The following is a 20,179-nucleotide window of genomic DNA, read 5'->3' on the forward strand; positions in this document are numbered from 1 at the left end:
TGCAAAATGTGAACTGTGTCACCCGACACCCAAACCACATCCACTTTCTAAATTACACGTCGGGAGCTGGTTTTCTAACAGCGAAGTAGAGACCAACCCTGCCTTCACTTCTTAAACATTCCGGTTGTGCCGCTTCTAAATGGGGCTGATCAAGGAAAGCAAATGTTTTTGTTAAATGCTGGAAAACGAGGGAAAGGGAAAGCACGCGACGCGATGCGTGCGCTGACAGCCTCCGGAGACAGGAGGTGGCACGCACCGACAGGAGATGTGCACGCGTACGGAGGGCACAACTCCTGTCCGCGTGTTCCACGTCCTGTCTCCCTTCGCGCACCAAAGCCACAGCAATAGAGTCTTTGCTTTCGCCAGTGAAGCAGCTCCGCTGCATTCGTAGCGAGACCTAAAAAATAATATTAAGATAAATTGAAAATTACCATGTAGGTGATCTTGCAATGATTTGCCACAACCGATCGTTACCACTTAGTCAATTTATGAGAATGGTGAAATCACAGGAGTTTCTTTAATGTGCGATAGCATTCTGAATTTAAAATTCATAGAGAAAGAAAAATCGTACTGACATGTATATATAGTTCTTAAGCAAAGTGAAGTGCATTTGCAGATATATTCCAATATTATTTCTGAATTACTTTAAATCCGCTTTAAAAAGGAAAAATTGACCATAACTTCATGTTTAAATCAGCATTGGAAATGAACATAAAACAGGCAAGACATTACACAGTTTTATTTTTTTAATCCACATGGTTAAACCTCTGAGGATGTATTTTGGCGAACAACATTTGTATTTCGCAATTCGAGTAAACCAAATGCAGCATATAATCAAGAGAGAGAAACGAGTGCCACTTACCTCCAAGTGGTACTGTCTTCCTCTTACTGTACAGGATCATAGTTTTGTAAGTTGCATCTGATGTTGTCTAGAGGCATTGTTCCATCCATGTAGGGGAAATGAAGATGCCACCCCCCAGGTTTCCTTTTAGAAGGGCTCCCAATTTAAAAGATAAGTTGGTCCACACACGCCCTCTTCCTAGGAAAAAAGATTCGACAGTGCCAGCAGGACATTATCCCTGCGGTTGCTGTTCAGTTTGTGAACTCACCCAGCCAGCAAAATGGAGGTGTGGAATTTAAACAAGTTCACCAACTGTAACACAACCCATGTAATTTACAGGCTTACATGTCAGTGTGGCTTGCACTACATTGGACTAACATCACGAAAAGTTAAGCTCTGTACGCAGGAACATCTCAGCACCCTAAAAGCAGGCAAACTCACTACTTGCCTGGTTCAACACTTTCGGGAACAGGGTCATCATTTTCGAGATCTAAAGTGGACTGTCCTTGAGAGGGTGGTTGGCAATGTATGTAACATTGACGAAATTTTGGCAAGAAAAGAGGCAAGATGGATTTTTCCCGAGAAGGTTGACAGCCATGGTCTGAATGATTCCATTGAATGGAATAAAGTGAGTAGATAACCCTTCTCAACTATTTCATAACTAAGAATTAATGATGATAGGTAGAAAATTCATGAGAGGCTTTTGATCTTGTAAATAGGAGTGGGGTTGAGCATTTGTATCTGATTGAAAATTTGAGCCCATCCTGACAACTACATAAAGCCTAATTGGGGCAGACATGTTCTGCCTTGGAGTATTATCTCCGGCCATTTTCCTATTTTATGACATACCCCACCCCCCGTTTTTTTACAGGAGCCTACAGGCTACTAGGGAGTTTGTGGGGTCTCTGTAATAATATTTGGGTAAAGATGACAGTTTGATTGTTGTGCCCCAATACTCAATGGAGTACTAACCTAATTTCCTATAGGAAGATGAACATTGTACCCGATTGGGAACCAGTTTCGGTTTTTACACACAGTTTACATTATTGTTGGTGTGGGAGTGTGGCTGTTCAGTGGTGTAGGTTGGCATACAGAATGATGAAAGATCTCCTAATAAACGTAAAAGAACCAAGGGTTGGGGCATGAATTATGAGGCAGGCTCAGGAAGATTACAGCAATGAAGAAAACCATATGTAAAAATAGGTTCTGAGTACTTGCGGTACTTTAGAAATGGCCACCGCTGTACTCGTGAACCTTGTTTGAACTGCTCGGAATCTGCCTACGGGCCTTGTACTTCCGGGGGCGTTCTCCCCCGGGGAACCTGAAATACAAATGCTCGCATCCAGTCTTTTACAAAGCGGTACGGAGCACTAAGTGAAACCAGACACCATGGATGGGGTAAGGGGGAAGGGAGTCTCTGCACAAATGTTGTGAGACTGACCGCGCACGACAGATGGAAGGTGGTGGCTAGCTTGTGTGACAACTGAAGGTTTTTCTAACAGTAAAGCTTTTTTGGTGTAAGGGTGATTCAGCAATGGCGGTGCAAACGATAAGATAGCCACAGATCAGACTCACTTCAATTGCTGTAGGCACATGAGGATTCTACAGTTAAAAAAGGAAAACTATGTGTAACAGGGAAAGAACTTTTAACATATGATTTATTATGATTCTAGGTGAAACTGACATAAGCAGTTACGAGAGGGACCGTGACTATTTAGCGCGCAGTCCCAGATGGTGGCGTGCAGGTATGAAGGACTACAATAGCCACTTGGTAAATGTATATTAATATGGTTGTATACATTTCAGGAGAGAGTTTTCTCAATCTCGATTGCAGAGATACCTAGATTTGCTATTTTTATTTACATTTGGTACACAGTATTTTCTTTTTTTAATGTATTCTCTTTTGTCATGTTACCACAGGCATGAGTGATCAACAAGCAAGGTGTTGCATGGTCCCACACTTGCCCTGACGAAGTTGCCGGAATATAGTAGGCAACGAAACATGTTGGCCCATATTGTTATGAATGGCCAAGTAGATGCCGTTTTTAAGTGAGGGCACTTACTGCATTGAATAACTCCCCCAGCAGAAGTAAGCGGTACCTCCTTTTAACTGAGGATTGCATCTCCTCTCTTTTGTTGTTTGTGGGACTTGGTAGGCACGCAGTGACTCTTGCACTGATAGTGCTGTCTTTTTTCACTCATTTTCTCATTGATTTCTCAGCTCGGAGGAATCTCTTTTCTTTTACCTTTTCTTCCAATTGGAAAGCTACCGGTGATGATAGTGTAGGCATACTGGTAAACATATGCCAGCAGCCCCCTTTGGTGTTACTACAGTGAGGCGTTTTCCAATCTTTCACACATTTTTTCACAAAGTTGTGTGGTGATATATTTTTCCAATTTATTTTAAGGCTTTTTGAAAACTGTGGTACATGATGATGTTTAATATAAGTTATGAACAGTAGGACACACAGGCAAGTAACACATTTACTGTCTTGTATGGGTAATATACAGCCCTGGTCCTTTGAATTACAAGGTACTGTTCTTAGTAGGTCAGGTCTCATTGAGATATACTGTTCCATCCAAGCCTGCCCCTAATGAGATTTGGTACCAATTGCTGCCTTGATTTCATTATATCGGAGTAGGATCCAAAGAGGCTAATTGTATTTTTATTGTGCAGGTGGGAGTTGTGTGATGTGACTAATGCTCTAGAGTATCAACATTATAAACTGAAGGTATGTGCAACTCAATTTACTGTAAGAAGGTGCCCACCACTTTTTGCTCTAGATGCAGTGGTATTTGACCTGAAAATGCACTGGAGCCTGCTAAGCAGGCCCCAGTGCCAGTGATCTTTCTCTTAAAAAGCCAATGTGAATTGGTACATCTAATTTGCAAGGTACTTTAACCCCGTCTTCATAAGTACCTAGTATATGGTACCAGTGGTACCCAGGGCAAGGGTGTTAAAGGGGTCAAGAGGCCTTTAGCACTATTTGTACCACCCCGAGTGGCTCAGGTTAATGTAAAGTCTGCAGGACTGCTACCACAGCCTGCAAGAGCAGCTTCCCTGCTCAAGATCAATCCTGTACAAACTATGTGTGACAGGGTCACTACTGCCTTAATATATATGTCACCCCCTAACATAGGCCCCCTAAAGCCCAGGAGGTAGGGTGCATTATATTAATGATGCAGGCATAAATGTGCTAACATATTTACCTAGGTTCAGGCGGACTGGCTATTGGACACAACCGAGATAGCCAGCTCCACGATGCTACCAAAAAATAAAGTCTGAAGAATAGAGGAATCTGGGTAGTTTGGTGACATACAACCCCCCCGGATGTCCGACTGTGGTCACCTCAGGGACGAATTCGCTGCTGGTTTAGTAGTCCATTGGCTACTGCGCGCACCCCTCTAAACACCCCCCTAAATCGAAGATTTAAGGGGCACCCCGGACACCAGTATACCAGATCAGTCTGCTCTGAAGAAGGACAAATAAAAGATCCGTATCAGCACAAGGCAGGACTCCACAAAGAAGAGGTAACAAATGGCAACCCCCCTTCACCTGCCATACTACGACTGGTCCAGAGACAGATTCCAAAAGGAAGTTAAACCCCTCTGCAACCTAAAGACTTCATCAGGACATCCTAGGGCTAGAGGTACTAGTACCTGCAGTCGGCAGGCACAAACTGCACTTCCACCATCCAAAGAACTGACCACCGGGCTCGGTTGTGGGCCAGCCCAAAATTAACCAGCCAGGTGCCTTCTGGGAAGCATGGTCCTGAACCTGAGCGAGTATCAGCCCTTTACAGCATTCACTGGGCCTCTGGAAGAAGACTGATCCAATCGTAACATTTGCCGGAGCCAAGGCCTGTTGGCTGACTACTAACTGCTTCACGCAAAGTCCCATGCAGAGGGAACCTTTTTCATTACCCCCCTCCACTTGAGTAGCACAGTTGTAGAATTACTGAATCCCAAAAATGGCTTTGTAGGCATGCCTGGTAAAGCCAGCATCCGCAGTCCCGTTCAGCAGCACGGATAGCCAGGCACACCTTTGCACCTGAAACGCCTGCGCTAGGTAGAGCTGTTCTGAACTCAATGAAAGTGGCCATTAGTAACAGGAAAATACAAGATGCTTTGAGCGCTCAACAGTTGGAGGTACACTACTTATATTTAGGAGCAGGACACACCGTGAAACTGCCAAGAAGACTTTTCAAAATGGAGTAAAAGACCGAGGCCTTAACAAAGGGACCAAGTTCTTTGCAGGTTTTCTGTGGTTTTGCCAAAGTAGGTTGATGTAATGAACCAGTCATCCAGATTTGGATATAAGTGAATGTACTACCACTACAAAAAGGAGAGGCAGCCAACTATATCCTTTTGATAAAATAGTGTTATGGCAGAGGTCAGTTCAGTTCAAACTGAAACAAGGGAAACAATCTGGAAGGGTTATTAATGCTGGATACACCGAAGGGAAATTAGGACACTGTCTCAATGATTTGAAAGAAGATAAATTAAGAACTGTAATCATAATCCAGAGATTCAGGGAGAGGGCTTGGAGAAAGTGGATCACAGTGGCCATCTTAAACTACTACTTCTTGAGGAATCAGATGTTTAGAAATTGTCACACTAGCTCGGGAATAAAAAACTCCTTATAAAGGCTGAACATATTTCAACAGCCCTTTGCAGGCAAATCTGCTGGGGATGCACTCCTGCCAGAGAAAACATTCTGCCTTTCAACATTTTTGAGTGTTTGATAGATGCAGTTTGGTTTACCAACTAAAGAAACTCAAACCAAAAAGGAAGACTACAGTGAAAAAAATATGGTTTGATTATTGGATGTACTGAAACAATGACAGGAAGCCAAACCTACATTTCATTGTGTCAGCACTGCAAAGGGGTCCATGTATGGAAAACTTAACTTGCACTTCTTGGAGTCTGTGTGGTCGTCATCATTTGGGAGCACTATAAGGTTTAAAACTAAATGCACAGTATTTGTCAATGCATATAGCAACGTTTGAGTACCAGGCTACATATAAACCACAACACAGCTTTCAATTTGAGGAATATTTTAAAATGGTATTTATAATCTGAATATATACTTGGACATATCAAGTACTGGTCATGAAGGAGATAATTACCCGTTTCCACAACTTCAGTCTCAATTTCTTGCTCCTCTGCCACATCTTGCATCATGAACATTTCATCATCATACACCAAGATTTGAGCTGCATAACCCTGTTCTAGCCTTGCACTAGGAACTGGTTCCACGATCACTGCAGGGTACTCGGTGACCTGTACTTCCTCCTAAACACCGAAATAAAAAACAAAGCCATACAAACTCCAGATAGTTATTATTGGTCCGAATATCACAACTTAAACTGCCTCTTAGTTTTTCTGTAAATATAACTATAAGAAAAGACTCTCAGCATGTGCAGCTATGAAAAAATAAAGGCAACACCAATAGGTCTTTCCTAGGTAAACTTGTGCAAGGGTTATTTTTTTTATTGCAAGCATTTACAACAAAAAGAAAAAATCTAAGACAAGCAACCTAAATGTGGCAGCTTAATGCTTGTAATACAAATTTTCAATTACATTTTAAATTTCATTTCAAAATCTTTAAAGATGCTTTACAACACATACAATTTTAAGTACAATTATAAATAGTCCAAATAAAAGTCCATGCAAGCAATGTATACAAAGAGAAACAATGGAACGGGGTCTATATGTCCCTTACACCCTTATGTTAAAACATAAATATTAATATAAATATGTTAAAAAGGCATTAATAATTAAAATAGGAAAACTCATTATATTATTAGACTTAGATTCCGCATTCATTTTAAAAGATTCCAGTATTAGAAATGTAAATCAATTAATAAGTAAATGTTTACTAATACATGGTACAATACAATTGCCTGTGTCTTTTCATTGTAGACAACTGTGTTATATAGATACATTTTAAGAAGATACGGACAATACACTAAAGCTTTAGACCTACTTTAGCTCTTAGAAAACTGACTGCTAGAAGAAATCTACTAACGCCAAAGACAATGGCCTGTGCAGTTTCGGTCTTTAAATTCTTTATGCCTCTTTGCATGATCTCATTCCTAGGTTTAAACAGATCTGTTTGATCCATTTTTTCTTAGCCTTGGCATATACAGGACAAAAGAAAAGAACATGCAGCTCATTTTCGTTGGCTTTGTCTGGACAAAAAGTACACAAATCATCAATGTTTTCAGTATGATTACTGGCCCAAATTGCTACAGTTGTATTGATGTTCGTTACACCATATCTAAATTTCATGTATAGTGTCTTGGCAAGTTGAGGGTGCACCTCGTCCAAGAAAGGTTCAAAATATGCCATATCTTTAAACAAAAGGAACCTTGTTGTTAACACCCACCTGTTGAATTATGTAGCACAGTACTTTGAATATATGCCCAAAATGTAGATTTTAATACCTTTTTCGAAGCTTGGGTCAATGAAGACGGGTCGTCCCAAAATTGGGATTAACCAATCCTTTTCAACCATAGACAAACATGTCTGAGCCATGTGATACTTTTGTTCTGATCCAATTCCATAATTTCTTCTAAACCAGCCTTATAATCTAACAACTCCGGAGTTGACCAGAGTCTTACACATAGTGTAAGAGGTCATAGAGTTGCGTAGGGATCAGTCCTTCTTATGTTCAGGTCCAAGACAATTGGTATTAATGGCGTACGTACAGGGAGCCTTAAAAGGGATCTATAAAATGTATTTTCTCCCACCTCAAAATAATTTTTACAAAAGGGTCCCCATATTCCAGTCCCATATAATGCAACAGATTGAGCTTTATATTTAAACACCTCCAGTACTGGGTAAACAGCCTTAGTAAAACTATTCCCATGCCTTTTCATAATTGGCAATGTATTTTGTGTCAGGGTTATCTTACTTTTTTCTAATTGGGTCTTCCATGATAGTTTAGTATCCAAAGAAACACCCAAATAGCTAAAACTCTGTAGGTATTCCAACTTGTGACCATTCAAAACGATGTTTTCCCGAAAGGTCTTGTGGGGATTTATGGCCATGTATTTAGTCTTACTAATATTGATTTGAAGGCCTTTGGTGTTGCAATTTGTGTGGAACAACTCTATTAAACGTTGTAACCCCTTGGGTGTTTGAAATATTAGTATAGTGTCGTCAGCGAATAGAAGTGCTGGCACCACTTCGCCCCTTAGTTTTTTTGGTGCATCGTTTTTACAGCCATTCAAAAAAATTGGAATATCGTTGACGTATAATTGGAATAATGTGGGTGCCAGTATGCATCCTTTGCAAACCCCCCTTTTTATAGGGATTGGTCCTGTTAGTTCGCCCTTGGGACCCCATCTAACCTTGGCATAGTTATTTTCATGTAGTCTCATAATCTGTTCGAGTAGGTTAGCTGGCAACCCTTGACATCTCAGTGACTCCCATAACAAATCCCGAGGAATAAGATCAAATGCCGCCTTAAAGTCTACAAAGGCGACGTAAAGAAGCCCCTTTCTTAAGTTTACATATTTCCAACATATACAAGAACATCTGAAGACCTGATCTATTGTACTGGTTTTAAGTTTAAAACCTGCCTGAAATTTGGAAAATACAGTGTTCTCCTCAATCCATATATTCATACGATTTAAAATGTGCCTTGAAAAAACTTTGTAAAATATCAATTAAACTAATAGGGCAATAACTTACTGGGTCATAACAGTTTCCCTTTTAAAAAATTGTAAAAATATCCGCCTCTTTCCACATTTCTGGAATTTCTGCGCCCACTGCTATGGCATTACAGAAGTAGTTAATATAGGGGCCCCAGACACTGATTTCGTGCTTAAATAGATCTCCCGGAATTTTGTCAGGTCCCGGGGCTTTCCCTGATTTAACTAAATTAATAGTCAATATTGTTTCTTCTAAATCAAAAACTAGCTTGTCTTCACTTGGACTAAGTGGCAACACGTCATTAGTTAGGGCCGTGCCACTATCTAGAGCTGCATACAGCCTTGTGAAGTGGTCGACCCAAATGGCTGCATCATGATAAATGTCTTGCTTCCTTCCCTGTTTTATTCACCTTAGCCACAAGCCTCCAAAAGCCCAATTGGTCCTTATTTTTAGCTGCTATAAGCAAATAGGACCAATTTTCGCCGTCCCATGTTTTTTTGGCCTTCTCTAGAGTTTTCCTATATTTGAGCCTAGTATCCTTTATGTTTGACATACTACAATTTTTTATTGCCAGTATTAGTTCCAACTTGACATTGCGACAACCCTGGTCATACCAAGGATTTATTTCACTACTGGGAGTTTTTCCTCCTCCATTCTTCCTTTTTGACATTTTGGTCACAATCGGAACCAAAAAACGATGGATTTAGGCCCAGATCTCTGTACTGGGGTGAATGTATGACATTGTTCTGCATTCTTTCCATCAACTGTTGTTTTTGCATTTGTTACCCCAAGTGGGATGGGTATGCTCAGACGTGAGTCCCATGCTCTCCACACCACTGGAGTCGAGCTATCCTGGCTGAAGACGGCTGATAGACAGAAAACGGTCCTAGGATGCTTGATTCCGGTCCAGGAAAGACATGGCTTGGCAGTTCGGGCTGGACTGTTCCCATGAGGCACAGGGTCAAGGCTGATTTGCATATGGTCATGTCTGAACTGGGGTGGTGTGGAGTGCAAAAAAACGATGGATTTAGGCCCAGATCTCTGTACTGGGGTGAATGTACGACATTGTACTGCATTCTGTCCATCAACTGTGGTTTTTGCACAATCGGAACCAATGCTGTCAAAAAATGTTTGTGTAGTTCTAAAAATAAATTTTTCCCTAATGGTAAAGTTGATTGTGTGTCAAAAGTATCGGCAAATATATTATAAATTTTTGCCAATACCTCACTATCCTCTAGTATATGAGCCCATTTGAACCCCTTGCTTGCTGGTGACGGCTCGCGTCCGTCATGGCACACAGTGCTCGTGTGCTGATGACAGCCGGGAGCCGTCACGACCACGCCCGCGATCGGAATGTGCCGCACAGGAGCGGAATTCCGGCCGCGGGCAAGGGGTTAAAGAGCGACGATTATTACTAACTATAATATCGTCAGGGCTCACATCTAAACTCTAATTACTCTGCGAAACAGGTGAGAAACTCATCGAGGAATGACAATTGGAGGGGACGATGGTCGCTCTCTATTCTCGGAACTACTTTTAGATCATTTTAAATTTAAATTTGCCTTTACATATAATTTTAATATGACAGTATATATGCTTTTTAGGTTGTAAGTGAACTTAAAACGAGTAGAGCAATCAATTTTCATAAACTTCACAGGAATATAGGATTCTTATTGGTGCAAACAACTGCAAATTAGAGCTATCTGACAACATCGTTTGAATACAGAAGGGCGGCTAAAATATAAAAAAAGATAAAGAACGGAAAGCAAAAAAGCACTGATGAAGTAAAGTACTGACCCACAGGCCCAGGCACTCCAGTTCTCTATTTTAGGTGGATATGCACGTGCGATTAGGGAAATGCCATCACTCACAGTGCAAGAGAGCAGAGGGTCGATGCCTTACGTGGGTTTACCAATAACCCATGCTGAATGCTATGGTGGGCATAAGCAAAACTTGAATGACAGTTGAATAGCCCAATGAATGAAGAGAAATGACCCACTAAATGCACTCAACGTATGTATAATTGTTTTTTCATTTATTCCAAAAGACTGGCACATGCTCAAAACGTTATTCATAAAAGAGGATCCAGGTTATGGCGACACACAAACAGCAGAAGTAACTATTTACAAATGGAAATCTATACCACTAGAAAGTTCCTCAAATTCTGTCAATTAAAAGAAATCTCATTTAAAAGGACATTGTGCCTTTTAATCAATTAGCAGCTCATAAGAAGGAAGAAAACAAGTTACTTAACTGTAACTTTGGTTCCCCAGTATTGGTAACTTTCATAGATTCCCATGCTTTGTATCATTCCCCGTCGTCGGAATGGGAGTCTCGGTAATAAAAAATACCATAGTAGTAGGTACAAAAGAGAAAGGAAAGGCCTAGGCTTCATTCCCTTTTGTAGCATATCAGCCTCTTTTTGTAAAAGAGGCCAAACTCTAGGCATCAGCCAATCAGAAGAGCCTCACCCCTAGAACCTTCCTGAAGGAACCTCAGAGCCTCAGATTTTCGTAGCTGTTGTGTGCTAGACACCCTACTTGCTGAAGGCTGAGCTTTCCCCGGGGAGGAGGGTGGGCGCATGGGAATCTATGAAAGTTACCAATACTGGGGAACCAAAGTTACAGGTAAGTAACTTGTTTTCTTGCCCCAGTATTGGAACTTTCATAGATTCCCATGCTTTATATCAGAATAGCAAGCAGTAAACACCATAAGCACATTTTGTAAAGAAGTACATTATAACATTAGAAATAAAAGTACAAAATGTGTTACCCATGGAAGGTGGGATAGAAAGGAAAGCTCACCAATCACTTGAAGAGGTTTCTCAGGACAGCCTAGCCCACTGCCGCATCATCCTGCTGCAATGACTCTAAGCAGTAATGCTTAGTGAACGTGTGCACGCTGCTCCAGGTAGCAGCCCTGCAAATGTCTTTGATATGCACCCCCGCAAAGAGGGCTGTTGAAGATGCCACTGATCTCGTTGAGTGAGCACGAATCTTGCCCACCAGAGGTTTTCCTGCTATCTTGTGGCAATGCAGAATAGCACTCGAAATCCATCTTGAGATCCCCTGTTTAGACAGAGGGAGACCTTTGTTTGGACCGCCAAAGGCAATGAACAATTGCGAAGACTTTCTAAAGTCTTTGGTACGGTCTATGTAGAATTTTAGACATTGTTGTAAATCCAGAGTGTGCAATGTCTTTTCCGCTGGAGTGACTGGGTTCGGAAAAAATGTCTTTAGAATCACTGGCTCATTTAAGTGAAAGTCTGTAGGAACTTTAGGAATGAACCTTGGGTTCGTCCGCAAGATGACTGTGTTCCTTTTGAACTGCAAAAACGGTTCTTGTATAGTAAGGGCCTGCAACTCCCCCACTCGCCTTGCCGAGGTGAGGGCTAAGAGCAAAGCCAACTTCCATGACAAGTATTTCAGGTCTGAGCAGTGAATAGGCTCAAAAGGTCCCTTCATCAGTTGAGCCAGGACCAAGTTTAAATGCCACGTCGGAGGAGGAGATCTTACTGGCGGATAGACCCTGAACAGGCCTTTGAGGAATTGCTTGACAATTCTTGAAGACCATAACGAAGGACCAGAGTCAGATCTTCTGAATCTTGAAATTGCGGCCAAATGGACTTTGATTGTGGAATGGGACAGATTAGACTTAGCTAGCGAGAGTAGGTAAGGCAGGAGTTGATGAGGTTTTGAAGTGAAAGGATCAACCTTTCCTTTTTACACCAAATACAGAATCTCTTCCATTTCAGTCTGTATGTCTTGTTTGTTGAAGGGGCCCTGGCCTGGGAAAGGATGTCTTTGATCTTTTGGAAAGAGGGACATTCATGAATTCTCGCTGGTCAGGAGCCATGCAGTCAGGTGTAACGACCTTGGGTCTGGATGCCAAACCTGTCCTCCGGACATTGTCAGGAGATCCGGAACTTCCTCCAGCCATATTGGAGGGACTAGCGACAGCAGATGCAGCTCGGTGTACCAAAATTGTCTCAGCCCTGCCGGGGCTATAAGGATAAGCTTGCATGGTTCCGTCTTCATTTTCCTGATGAGGCGTGGAATCCGGGGAATCGGTGGAAACGCGTAAAGAAACTTCCCCGTCCAGTTTATCGATAGGGCATTGCCCAATGAGCCCTGATGGTAGAACCTGCTGGCGTAGGCTTGGCACTTCTTGTTGGTTGGCGTCGCAAAAAGGTCCAGCTCTGGTGTGCCCCCTGTGTGAAAGAGCAGATCCAGAACCTGTTGTTTTAGCTCCCACTCGTGACTGACTGAGGTGAGTCTGCTCAGCCTGTCGGCGCCCTCGTTTAGCACTCCTGGTAAGTGCTCCGCCTTCTGAGAAATTCCGTGAAGAATTGTCCATTCCAGTATCCGTTGAGCTTCTCGCGACAAGAGGAGTGACCTCGTTCCTCCTTCCTTGTTCACATAATGCATAGCCGTGGTGTTGTCCGTCCTGACTAGCACTTGTGAACCCTGGAGTCGCGGAAGAAAGGCTTGAAGAGCTAGCCTGATCGCTCTCAGCTCCAACAGGTTGATGTTTAGCTTTTGGTCGCGAGGAGACCAATGGCCGCTGATCTGCAGATCCTGCATCACTGCTCCCCATCCCTCCAATGACGCATCCGTTGTCAGTATGTGAGGTGATGGAACGCTTGCGAAGGATAGACCTTGGCACAAATTGTCTTGATGCAACCACCAAATCACTGCCTCTTTCATCTCTCGAGTGACAACCACCTTGTCGTCGAACGATCCGTGTACTTGTTGCCACTGGAGGTCCAATTGCTCCTGCAGGGGACGCATCCGCAGTCTGCAGTGCGGAATCAGGGGAATACATGATAACATCACCCCTAGCAGCGACTTGTAGCTGCGTACAGAAAGACACTTTTTTCCTCGAAGGTCTCGTGCCAATCGTTGTAGTTTCTGTATCCTCTCTTGAGTTGGAAATGGTCTTGAGAGCTTTGAATCTAATACTGCTCCTAGGAACCGTGCTCTTCTTGAGGGTATCAGCATGGATTTCTCCCTGTTCAAAGTGAGACCCAGATTTTGGAACAGATTAGTGCAAGCCTGCACCGCGTCCTGCGCTAATGTTCTGGTCGGGGCCTTCAGTAACCAATCGTCCAGGTAAGGGAAGACCTGGAAGTGGTTCTTTCGCAGAAATGCTGCCACAGGTGCCATCACCTTCGTGAAAATCCTTGGGGCAGAGCGAAGGCCGAACAGCAGAACTCTGAACTGAAAATGGCTCTTGGCTACTGTGAAGCGTAGGAACCTTCTGTGTGCTGGGTGAATCGGGACATGGAAGTACGCGTCCTCCAGATCGAGCGTGGCCATGAAATCCCCCAGGCTGACCATTTTCAAAACGTCCTGTAGGGATACCATCCGGAAGGATAGGGAGATGAGATAGGCATTTAGCTCCCTGAGGTCCAGGATGGGGCGCCATTTTTCCAGCGTCTTCCTCACCAGGAAGAACCTGGAATAGAAACCTTGGCCCTGTTGGTTGGAGGGGACCGGCTCTATCGCTCCTTTGCGGAGCATTTGTTGTACTTCGAGCCTTAGGAGACGCAGATGTTTCGATGGAATGGCTGCCGGGGGTCTGGGTGGAGGGACTTCCATAAATTCCAAAGTATGTCCTCGTTTTATGATGTTGAGCACCCAACGGTCCGATGTAATTTGGGACCACCCTGAGGAATTTTGACACCCTGCCTCCAACTGATGATCTCTTGGAGGAGGGAACAGTAGGCAGAGCCAGGAGGCCGCTATTGGCGTTTGGACGAGTCCCGTCCACGGGCAGCCTGCTTGCCTTGGTTGTAAGGCCTTGAGATTAACCTGAAGTTTGGCCCTGTCTTTGCTGGTATGACTGGCGGTTTGGTTGGTATCCAGAGCTGTTCGAAGAATAGCGCTGCTGCTGTTGTTGGTGGTATGAACCTCTATAACCACCTCCTCTGCCTCTCGCACCTCTAAAAGGAGTTTTGCGATACTGGAGGGTTCCCAGCGATCTAGCTGTTTGTGTCTTTTTTGATCTCTTGAAGAGTATCATCGACCAATTTACCGAAGAGGGCCTCGCCATCAAAGGGCAGATCAAGTACCTTGTTTTGAATTTCCGGTCTAAACCAAGTTGCCTTTAGCCACCCTTGGCGTCTCAACACTGCCTCTCCTGCCAAAGCCCGAAAGGACGTTGTGGCAATGTCCATGGCACAGTCTATTATTTCCATCGAGACCGCCTCACCTTCTTGCAAAGTTTTCTTTGCTTCCAGCAGTGACTCTGGTGGAAGTTGTTCTAAATATAGAGCTATATCGCACCATAATTGGCGATCATATCGTCCCAATATTGCCAAAGCATTGGCGGCGCGAACCAGAAGGCTTGCTATCGATGAAAACCGCTTGCCCGTGTTATCAAGCCGTCGTCCATCCTTGTCAGGAGGGGCCGTCAAGGGAGCAGAAGGGTTCCGTGACTTCCTTTGTGCTGCCTGTGAGATAACAGAGTCAGGTTTGGGATGGCCCGTTAGCGCTGCAGGTCCATCATCTGGTGCTTTATACTTTTTATCCAGGCGCGGTAGCACAGGGACCACCGTCGCTGGGTTTTTCATGGCTTTCAAACCTTCCTCCCACAGATGTTCCACAATTGGAATCGACCTTGTTGTTTTGCGGTGAGTTTCTTTAAAGTCGTATAAGAAACAGTCTGTGGTTTGAGCAGGCATTACCAATTTAAATCTTCCAGCTGCACGCTCCATCAGTTGGTGAAAATTGCCGATGTCAGCAGGAGGAGAATCTCCTAAGTCTTGATGAGGCGAAGCTTGATCTGGGATGATGTAGTCATTGTATTCATCCCCGTCCTGATCCGAGTCTTGATTATCATCGGATGATACATCATTATCATCATCATTATCTCCATCCGGATCATCGGCTGGCTCCGACGTAGCCTGAGGCACTGGCCGCTGCGGTTGAGGTGGTGTCTGTATCGGGTGCACCGGAGGGACTACAGATGATTGGTTCCTCACTGGTGTCGACAGAGCAGACCTACGTGGTGCTGGCCTTTCAGCTTTCGACTTGTAGTCCTGCAGCATCTTGTAGGTCATGCAGGAATGTTGTCAGAACTGAAATCATCTCTGGTTGCTCATAGCTTTTAGAGTGGGCTGTATGGTGATATTCGCCTTCGCCTTGACCATATGCTTCCTCTGAATCTGTGTCCTGACTCTTGATGAGAAGCTGAGATGGGCTATTGGCATATTCAAAAGCATCCTGCCCGTCTCCCTCAGAGTCCTCCTGGTCCAACAACATAGTCGGCGGTAAAGAGGTCACCCTTCTCGGGGATGTCATCTCAGGCGTGATTCTCGTCTAAGAAATCGTCACCCGCCTCTCTGCAGCCAGTATCGTCGGTTGTTCCGTCGACGCTGGAGAAATCCTCGTCGACGATATAGGAATTGCAGATGTCGTCGACGCCATCGACGACGAGCCCGCCGACGATGTAGATATTGTCGTCGTCGTCGATGCACTCGTCGACGACATGACCGTCGTCGTCGTCAGTGCCGTCGACGATGATGGTTTCTTCGTCGACGATGTCTTCGTCTTCGTCGACGATGTCGTCGACACACTCTCCGTCGACACTGCCGTCGACGTCCCCTTCTTCGACGACGATGACGGAGCTTTCGTCGCCGACCCTCCCGCCGACGAGCCCGTCGACGGGACCAATTGGATTTTGGGCTTCATTTTCGTCGTCGACGGAGCCACCGTCGACAAAGTCTTCGTCGTAGAGGACTTGGAACTCCTCTCTGAAGAATGAGATGAGGGTTTTTTGAAGGCTGGGTCTGTCTTCTCACCCTTAGGAGGCAAAACCAGTTCTGCCTTATCCGTCCCACTGTGGTGGGGGAACTTCCTGAACCCCGGCCATCAGACTCCTTGGGGGTCTTCTTTGAAGCCTTTGAGGGGCGCCCAACGGAGGAAGATGGGGACCCTCTACCCCTTTTCACTGACCTTCTTGAGGAAGCAAATGAAGCCGATTCCTCCTCATCACTGGAAACTCCATGTTTCCTCTCCTTCTGCCTCTGCAGCCAAGTAAGAAGTCTTCCAGCACGATCTCTCAAGGTCTTGGTGGAGAGAGTGCAGCAAATCTTACAGTCCTCTGCCTTGTGATCTGGATAAAGGCAGTAGATGCAATCCTTGTGTTTGTCCTCCACAAAAAGCCTTTTCTTCCCACAGGTGGAACAGGGCTTGAAAAGGGCTTTCTTTTTCTCAACCTCAGACATGTTGAAGAAAAAGAGAGTTTTCTGAAGTAATCTGAAGAAAATCCTGAAGAAATAACTGTAGAAATGTAGTAGAAAGAGTTGAAAATAGAGCAGAGCTCAATGGAGACTACCTAGCACAACGTGCGGTAGAAAATCTGAGGCTCCGAGGTTCCTCCTGGAAGGTTCTAGGGGTGAGGCTCTTCTGATTGGCTGATGCCTAGAGTTTGGTCTCTTTTACAAAAAGAGGCTGATATGCTACAAAAGGGAATGAGGCCTAGGCCTTTCCTTTCTCTTTTGTACCTACTACTATGGTATTTTTTATTACCGAGACTCCCATTCCGACGACGGGGAATGATACAAAGCATGGGAATCTATGAAAGTTCCAATACTGGGGCAAGGCTCAATTTCTATTTTGCGGTTTTGACTGGGGGGAGTTTTAAGGGAGAGAGGTTTTGTTTTATTGTAAATACAAATTACATTTATTCCAATGCTGAGATGGAGAGGTTTGTAAACACAGGCTATTAAACACACAAATTAACTTATTTGGAAAATTACTAACTATTTCTCTCCTTTTCACCATCTGTAATTTTAAACGGGAGCAATGAAAGAAGGTGACTTTCTGCCTTACCTTTCTACCAAGATATCCTGAATTTCTGCGTTTTCTCCTTTGGGCTTCTGGCCACTTATTCGCTGAGTTGGAAGCAGTCACTTTTGTTTCCTGGCTTCGGTTACCTGCTTAACCTTGCATTAGTTCCAAGTACTAGCAGAGTAACAGTTGTTGCAGTGCCTGTTGGGTACATTCTTCAAGGTCTTGGTTCTGAATCTTACTTCCGGCTTCCCTTTACTAACAGGACATTGAACATACTAGTGCCTGTCCGTACAGCTTCTGCTTATCTTAGAATTCCTGATCTTGATTTCTAATGCCCCGTTCATGAGTTCTTATCCTGATTTTCTCCCGGACTACTTGACATCTCTATTGTTCCCCGAGCTCTAGTGGAGTATATGCCTTCAGTCTCAGTTCTTGCTTATGGACTGGTTTCCTGCTCTTTATATGGCATTCTGGTTATTCTTCTCACTCTGTTTTCTGTGGCCTCAGGACGGTTCTATGTTCTGTTACATAAAGGAAAAGCTTTTGTGTTGTACCCAAGTCCTTTGGATTCTTACCGGTCTCAGTGTTACTGTCCGTTTCGGTCAACATTGCACAGAGTACAAAAGTCTTTATAACAGCAGGCCCAAACAATGGCTTTGTCGTATGACTAGTTACGAGAAAGCTGCTGGTATCAATCCATAAGACAATCCCTAAGCTGAGACCCCTTGTCATATACTAGTATGTCCCTTACTTTGATCAAACATTGTTAAACGGTTACTTTTGCTAGTCTCCCGTCTATCTTTTTACAGCCATTTTGCGCTTTGTAGTACTGTAACCTGTTTATTCTTTTGGGCAGACAGCTCTTTAACTTGCCGTCTCACCTTAATAAGTAGTAGTCCCCGCCTTCACTACCTGACAAACATACAATCATATAGGCAAACTTAAGCCCCAAATCACAACAGCAGTGGGTGGCACAAATCACATCTGACACAGTGGTGGAAGATAAACTAGCCATATCATCCAGAAACAATATAATACATTATCAGAGAAATTATAGTGGAGCTTCAGGGGCTGGGGCACTAGTGAGCCAGACTGTAAGATGGCAGCCACTATGAGAGGCTCTGCAGGCTGGAGGGGCAATCCATCGAAATCTGGCAGTATGAGCAGGCATTTAAGCTAAAAACTGAGGGGGGAGTTCCTCGTAACTACCGAGGCAAGCATTAGCTGACCCTGGACGCGGGGCACAGTGATATACTGGGCAAAGAGTGGTGCAGGCTGAGCCGAGGTCAAAATGGTGGCACCGTGAAGCGCAAGACTCTGGTTATGGTTCCCCTCCTGACCTGACTGAAATGGCCCCGGTGGCGCAGGTGGATCTGCAAAGCAACACAGCGAGACAGCGGGAGGCTGCAGCAGAGCGGACCCGCGGAGCAGCGACGTGACAGCCAGAAGTAGGGCCGGTGGATGCATTGGTGATCGGAGAGAGGTGCTCGGAAGGTGGCACTGCGGCCCAGTCACCTTGCTGGATGGAACTGGAGACCGTGCAGTTTTGCGGCACACTGACGATAAGCTGAGAGGCTCAGAGAGCAGAGTGGAGTGAGGCAACCAGGAGAGGAGGGTTCCTCTGTGTCAGCGCCATGGGCGGGAGTGGCGAGGCTGGTGGGCCCCCGGCGCTCAGGCACGGGGAGTGGCCTGGTTGGAGCAGCCGAGAACCCGAGAGTCCGCAGTTGCAGGCTTACACTTTGCGCATCATGTGAGGAGCGCAGTCAGGGTGGGCTGAACAGTTAGCGGTGCGAAGGTCCCCCCTCCCCCAAAAAGAGAGCATCATTGGGGACGAATGAAGCACAAGGGCTGGGGTGGGGACATTGGGACCCCCTGCTGGCACTGTGAGCGGCCTGCACATAAGTGAGGAGTCCTGGAGCTGTGTAGCATAGGTGGAACGTGCTGTGCGGAGTGGGCAAGGTGACACTGAGGCCTGCACATCGGGAGGGGGGGGGTCTGGTGGCCTCAGGGGAGAGAGCAGCAGGGCGACACTCCTGGTGAAGAATTGCCTAGTGTCCCGAGGTGCAAATAAGCGGCCCAGGGTGGACATGTGAAAGTCGGACACCCAACAAACTACACTGTCCTTCGATCAACGCCGACCCCCCGCAGAAGCATTGATCCGCAGATGAACGAACAGCAGGAGCAGAGTGTAAACGCCGTGGCCACCCAAGAGCCGGACATCCGCAAAATGTTTAGGGAGCTCAAGCTCTCACAGCCATTGACCAGAAAATTGAGTATATGGCGGATATACTGGACAGGCTAAAGGACAAGGTAACTAGCCACGACTAACGCATCGGGCAGGTTGAGCAGCACACATCTGCGCTAGAGGATGACTGAGCACAATGCGCGAAAAACTACTTAGTATGGAAAAAGTCCTGGAAGTAATCAGAAACAAGAACGAGGACTTGGAGGCTCGATCGAGACGAAACAATCCGCGCATCGTTGGAATTTTGGAGTCCACTGCCTTGACCCGTGCTGAGGACTACGTTGGGTAAATGTTGAGGTCCCTTTAAGGGACCTGTGAGAAGTTAGCCTGGCATATGATGTCCACTATTTCTAATGGGCACCTTGCACCAGTCTAATCGACCCTTATTGATGGTGGTTTTAAAGTCAACCTTATAGAAAGCTATCCAAGTGGTAGCATGAACCAGCAGTCTTCAGGCTAAGACTTCAGTAGGCGAGTTAAGCAAGTTGTTTTACCAATTATAATCCCTTGAGTACCAAATGAAAGGACACCACACAAGGTATATATCAAATATATATGTATTTAATCTAAACACAACCCCTCTGCACTCTTTAGGAGGTTAGAGGTAAAAATACAATACAAGTCACACAGTTA

General features: G+C 44.8%; 1 protein-coding gene across 2 annotated transcripts in view; it reads right to left on the reverse strand.

Annotated features, from left to right (window-relative positions):
- Positions 1-20,179, reverse strand: part of ELF2 (E74 like ETS transcription factor 2) — a 583,385-nt gene that overhangs the window by 208,640 nt on the left and 354,566 nt on the right. For both annotated transcript variants that reach the window (XM_086962169.1, XM_086962168.1), the window contains exon 5: positions 5,971-6,136. In XM_086962169.1, coding sequence (XP_086818295.1) covers positions 5,971-6,136 — 166 coding nt within the window. The remainder of the gene's footprint in view (positions 1-5,970; positions 6,137-20,179) is intronic.

The sequence above is a fragment of the Lissotriton vulgaris genome, chromosome 3_1 (assembly GCF_964263255.1).
Source record: "Lissotriton vulgaris chromosome 3_1, aLisVul1.2, whole genome shotgun sequence".
Lineage (NCBI taxonomy): Eukaryota > Metazoa > Chordata > Amphibia > Caudata > Salamandridae > Lissotriton > Lissotriton vulgaris.